This window comes from Oxyura jamaicensis, assembly GCF_011077185.1.
Source record: "Oxyura jamaicensis isolate SHBP4307 breed ruddy duck chromosome 5 unlocalized genomic scaffold, BPBGC_Ojam_1.0 oxy5_random_OJ71235, whole genome shotgun sequence".
In the NCBI taxonomy this organism is placed as follows: Eukaryota; Metazoa; Chordata; class Aves; order Anseriformes; family Anatidae; genus Oxyura; species Oxyura jamaicensis.
The window spans coordinates 1-5,460 of NW_023303930.1; the positions used below are offsets into that span (position 1 = coordinate 1).

Sequence of the window (5,460 nt, forward strand, 5' to 3'; positions counted from 1 at the left end):
CGGAGCAGCGGGTTTGGGGCTTCTCCTGCCCGTCCCCTCCTGTCCCCGCAGTGTCTGGACGCCAGCCGCCCCTGGCTCTGCTACTGGATCCTGCACAGCCTGGAGCTGCTGGAGGAGCCCATTCCCCAGGCGGTCGCCTCTGAGTAAGTCACCCCCGGTTCCTGCGGGGCGTCGGGGGGCCCGGCCACCTGGGTGCTGACACCGGGAGCACCCCCACCCCCCCCCCCCGAGCTGGGTCCGACCCACAGCTGCTCCTTGTGCGCCCACGTGAGCCCGGAGGTGCCTGCTCCCGTGTCCGCCGAGCGCAGCCAGGGCCACCTCCCACCGTCCCCGTGGCCCTGGCGCCAGCACAAAAGTGCTTTGTGTCCCTCGGGGCTGTCAGTGCCGCCCGTTCTTGCTGGCCGGCACAGCTCGTGCTGTCTCGTGACAGAGGGGAGAGGTAAGGGACCTGGCTTCAACCTCCCGGGGGGGGGCGCGGGCTGTCCCCTTCTCCCAGGTTCTCCCTCGCTCAGGTGGGGGATTTCCCCGTGTCACGAGCAGGTTGGAATCCTCTGGAAGCCCCTGGGGACGTTCAGCCGGGTCCGAAGCCCCTCGCTGCTGGGGGAAGCGCTGAGGAGGGCTCTGCCCGCTCAGGGGAGGTCTCGGTGCCACCGCCAGCTCCTGCCGTCACCCGCGGTGGCTCGTCCTCCTGCCCGCCCCACCTTGGTGGCCGTTTTGGGGCCCCCTCCCCAGCTGTTCCCTTTGTCCCCGCAGCGTCTGCCAGTTCCTGAGTCGCTGCCAGAGCCCCCAGGGCGGCTTCGGGGGGGGCCCCGGCCAGCACCCCCACCTCGCCCCGACCTACGCCGCCGTCAACGCGCTCTGCATCATCGGCACGGAGGAGGCGTTCGGCGTCATCGACAGGTACAGCGGGGGGCCGGCACGGCGCGGGGGCTGCAGCGGGGTGGGGGCCGGCTCCGTGCTGCCCCTCGTACCCGCGTCCCGCAGGAAGAAGCTCCTGGAGTACCTGCACGCGCTCAAGCAGCCCGACGGCTCCTTCCTCATGCACATCGGCGGCGAGGTGGACGTGAGGTGGGTGAGCGCCGCGGGGGATGAGGCACCTGCCCCGCAGCGGGTCTCTGCCCCCCACCGCAGCGCGGGGCGAGCCCCGCGGAGCCCCCAGGGCTGGGGACGGGGCGGGCGCCTGCCGCAACCCCGAGCCCGCTTCTCCCGCAGGAGCGCCTACTGCGCCGCCTCGGTGGCGTCGCTCACCAACGTCCTCACGCCCGCGCTCTTCGCCGGGACGGCCGAGTGGATCGCGAGGTGAGGAGCCGGCCGAGGGGACGCAGGGGGACGGTGTGTGCCCCCTCCCCGGCCACGGCTGCCATCCTCAGCGTCGCCCCCGCACAGGTGCCAGAACTGGGAGGGCGGCATCGGCGGGGTGCCGGGCATGGAGGCCCACGGCGGGTACACCTTCTGCGGCGTGGCGGCGCTGGTCATCCTGAAGAAGGAGCACCTGCTGAACCTCCGCAGCTTGCTGGTGAGCGCTGGGGGGGCCCCGGGGTGCCGGGCGGGGGTGTCCCCGTCCTCGCAGTGCCACCCGCTCCCCTCTGTCCCCTGCAGCACTGGGTGACCGGCCGGCAGATGCGCTTCGAGGGCGGCTTCCAGGGCCGCTGCAACAAGCTGGTGGACGGCTGCTACTCCTTCTGGCAGGCCGGGCTGCTGCCCCTGCTGCACCGCGCGCTCCACGCCCGGGGTGAGTTGGCGGGGGGTCACCGGCTTCGCCTGCTTCCCAAAAGTGGCTGCGGGGAGGGGAGGAACGGGCGAGTTTCAGCAAGGAAACGAAGTGCGGGACAACTGGAGGGTGCGGCAGGCACGGGAGGGACCTGGTGGGCTTCCCTCAAGGCTTTTTTTGGGGCAGAAAAGGGGCTTCTGGGCAAATGTGCTGGTGTTTCCCGGGGCGGGGGAGACTTGCTCTCATCTGAGCCCCCCCAGGCGTTTCACTGCCCGCCTTGTTCCCCCAGACGACGCGGCGCTCAGCATGGCGCGCTGGATGTTCGACCAGTCGGCGCTGCAGGAGTACATCCTCCTGTGCTGCCAGTGCCCGGCCGGCGGGCTGCTCGACAAGCCGGGCAAGTGAGTACCGAGGGAGGGGCGGCCTCGTGCCCCCAGCCCCCCCAGCTCAGCGCCCCCGGGTTCCCCCCGCCAGGTCCCGGGACTTTTACCACACCTGCTACTGCCTGAGCGGGCTGGCCATCGCCCAGCACTTCGGCAGCGGCGACCTCCACCACGAGGTGGTCCTGGGCGTCCCCGAAAACCGCCTGGTAGGTGCCGGCATCCCCGGGCGGGGGGAAGGCTGCAGGGCCGGGGGCGTTCCTCTGCCGGGCCTGGCTCAGGCGCCTTCTCCTCCGCTCCGGCAGCAGCCCACGCACCCCGTCTACAACATCGCCCCGGAGAAGGTGGTGAAGGCGGTGATGCACTTCTTGCAGCAGCCCGTGCCCAGCCTGGAGGCGGCGGGGTAAGGGCCCCGCTCCCCTGGGACGGCGCGGCCGAGCAGAGCGAGGTCCTCAGGGTGCTAGCCATACCAAAAAACGGCTGGCCGCCGCCCTCCCCGCGGGAGCCGAGGGCGCCGCAGGTGGCGTGGCACTAATAAAGCAGAGCTGACACCCGCCCTCGGCTGTGCGCGGGGTGAGTAGGAGCACGGCGCGGAGCTGCCCCCGGGGGGGACGCGGGGTTCCCAGCCCCGACCCCGGGTGCGCAGGGAGCTGCTCCCCCCCCTCCCCGCCTCCTGCGGCCCCAAGAACACGCGGCCACCACGGGGAAGGATAAAATAAGTTTTTTTGTTTTTATTATTTATAGTCTTATAGTAAAGGGAAGCCTTAACTTGCAAGACAACTCTGGGCAGTATGTACAACATACTTTAGATCCATGGAATGAACGGCGTTAAGAGGGGGACGGGGTCGCCTACGGGGACGGTTCAGAAAATGACACAGAGGTGGGAGGGGGGCTCGGGGATGCGAGGGGAGGGGAGGGGGGGGGGACGGGGAAGGACACACACGCAGACCACCCAGCCCGAGCCCTGCAGCTCTGTGCCGTGGAGGGCGGTGGGCGCCGTCCCCGCGGCGCGGCGGGGGCCAGGTGGAATTGCACACGCAGGAAATAAATAGCGAGCCCCCCCCCGGCGCTGGCCGGAGGGCAGGGGCCCCCACGGGCGGGTGGGGGACGGGGGCTGCCCGTCTCCTGCACAGCCTCGCTCTCAGCTCTGGGCTGCAGTGGTCCCTGGGTATAAATAGAAATGCTCATATAAAATCGAAGAGGGGGGGCGTGGAGAGGGGCTCGCTAGCGGCGGGGGGCGGTGGGGGCATCTCCTCGCGGTCCCCAGGCCCCCCCAAGTCCGTCGGGGCGCGGGGGGGCTGCGAGGCCGCAGTCCGAGAGCCCCGAGGAGAGAAGGACGAGTCCTTACGGGGCCGGCGGGCGGGCGCAGGCCCCGGCGCGGGGGCGGCAGCGGGGGGGGGCCTAGCTGGCCTCCATGCGCAGCTTCTTCCTGCTCTGCGGCTCCTCGGGCTCCGAATCGGAGCTGGAGTCGGAGCCGCCGTCGAAGGCGGAGATGGCGCTGCCCTTGGGGTTGGTGTAGAGGCTGTTGTCCGACGAGGGGTAGTTGGCCTGCAGCTGGGCGCTCGACCGGGCCTTCTCCAGGGCGCGCACTGCGAGGCAGGGCCGTGCTGTCACCCCGGGGGGTGCCACCACGCGTCCCCCCGAGCTCCCAGCGCGCAGCCCCGCTCACCTTGCTGCTCCAGCAGCGCGTTCTGTCGCTTGAGGTCGTCGATGTCCTGCTGGTGCGTGTGGTTTTTCCGGCGCATGTACTGGATGTACTCTGTGGCTTTGTCCAGGATTTGGGCCCGGGATGCCTGTAGCAATAGTGGGAAGCGGCAGGGGCAAAATAAAGACCTCGGCTCTGCAGGCTCTCCTGCCGCAGCAGTGGGGCTTTTGCCGCATGGAAGCAGAGCAGGCTGCCCCCTGCTCCTCTGGGGGACCCTACGCAGAGCCCCAGGGGGTGGGCACCCTGCAGGGGCCACGCTTCTGGGGACGCCAGCACCCTGGTGGCTGTGCTCACATTTCTGCCCCGGCCACGCCGTCGCCCTGCCCGTGCCAAGCCCTCGGCCGGGTGACGTTGGGCCGGGCGAGGCAGGATGAGGAAGCAAAGCCACCTGGGGGTGGGGGGGGGAGGGAGGGGAGCTGGGGCGGGCCCCCAAAAACGCCCCCCCCCCCCCAACCCTGCACCGCGCTCCACAACCTCACCTTCTCTCCCTGCAGGGAGGGCACGGAGTCCCGCAGGCTGTGGAAGCTGTCCTTGATGTGGTCCCGCCGCTTGCGCTCCAGCGCGTTGTGGTGGGCTCGTTTGTCTGCCTGCAGGGGGGGGAAGGACAGACAGACGGACACGGCGTGTGACCCGGGGTCACGGGGTGTGTGCGGGGAGGGGTCACGGGGCCGCCCCGGCAGCGCTTTCGGTTTCCCCGCGGCACAGCCCTGTGGGTGGCTTCCTGCTGCGGGGGGAAGCGCTGGAGCCTGCAGCGGAGCTGGGGGGCCCCGGCTGGGGGTGGCCCTAAAAGGGGGGGCAGCAGCTTTGCCACCCCCCTTACCCTCAGGAAGAAGAAGGCACAAACCCCTCATATCCCTCCTCAGTGAGACACCGCTCCACCCCCCCACAAGCCATGGCCCCACATCCCGTGCCCGCCCCCAGCCCCCAAACAGCCAGTGTTGTTTGTCACAGCCCCCCAGGCACAGCCACCCGTTGTGGGATCCCCTGAAAACAGACCCAGCGCCCCCAGGGACACAAACCCCATGGGTGCTCTCCCCACTCACCGCCCAACAATCAGTGTCCCCCCAAGAATCCCTGCACCCCCCCCCAACTAGCACAGCCCCCAGTTCCCCATAAACACCCCCCAAAACGCAGCCCCCAAAAGCATAGTCCCCAGATCCCCCCGCCCCCCAAACACCCCCCTGAGAACACAGCATCCAGATCCCCCCAGATACAGCCCCCAGATCCCCTCAAACGCTCCCCCAGATAACACAGCCCCAAGTTCCCCCCAATCCCAGACTCCCCCAGCCCACCCCAGTAGCAGATCCCCTAGATCCCCATAAATACCCCCAGGCCACCCACCTCCCCAGTACCACCCCCCCAGCCCCTCCCCAACAGCAGAGCCCCCAGCCCCCCCCCTCCAATAGCGGAGCCCCGATCCCCATGAACACCCCCCCAGATACTCCCACCCCCCTGATATCACCACCCAGGCCCCCTCCAACATCAGAGTCCCCAGACCCCTCCAAACACCCCCTAGACCCCCCGATACCGCCCCAGCCCCCCCAATACCTCCCCAGCCCCCTCCAACCCCCCCTAGTAACCCCCGGACCCCTTCAACCCCCCCCAACCCCTTCAACCCCCCCGAACCCCTCCAACCCCTCCCAATGCCCCCCAACACCCCCCCC

General features: G+C 69.7%; 2 protein-coding genes across 2 annotated transcripts; one reads left to right on the forward strand and one right to left on the reverse strand.

Moving 5' to 3' along the window:
- Positions 1–3: 3 nt before the first annotated feature.
- Positions 4–2,607, forward strand: LOC118157317 (protein farnesyltransferase subunit beta-like; the record flags this gene model as incomplete). Its single annotated transcript, XM_035311585.1, has 9 exons — positions 4–143; positions 754–900; positions 985–1,068; positions 1,213–1,299; positions 1,387–1,516; positions 1,600–1,732; positions 2,001–2,112; positions 2,186–2,300; positions 2,397–2,607. Coding segments are annotated over 9 exons (1,050 nt in total), but the record flags the coding sequence as incomplete, so codon positions are not given.
- A 190-nt stretch (positions 2,608–2,797) lies between these two features.
- Positions 2,798–4,647, reverse strand: LOC118157316 (protein max-like). The gene is made up of 3 exons (XM_035311584.1): positions 4,276–4,647; positions 3,761–3,884; positions 2,798–3,680 (listed from the first exon to the last, which is right to left on the reverse strand). Exons 1-3 carry the CDS (start codon positions 4,645–4,647, stop codon positions 3,493–3,495), a joined length of 684 nt encoding a protein of 227 aa, XP_035167475.1. The 3' UTR covers positions 2,798–3,492.
- Between the last annotated feature and the right edge of the window lie 813 nt (positions 4,648–5,460).

Excerpts from the sequence above, each read along its gene's own strand:
- LOC118157316 (XM_035311584.1), bottom strand. The coding sequence starts at position 4,647 with ATGAGGGGTTTGTGCCTTCTTCTTCCTGAGGGTAAGGGGGGTGGCAAA. Across the intron at positions 3,885-4,275 it reads CCTCCCTGCAGGGAGAGAAG|GCATCCCGGGCCCAAATCCT; the intron begins GTGAGGTTGTGG and ends CTATTGCTACAG. Across the intron at positions 3,681-3,760 it reads CGCGCTGCTGGAGCAGCAAG|TGCGCGCCCTGGAGAAGGCC; the intron begins GTGAGCGGGGCT and ends CCTGCCTCGCAG.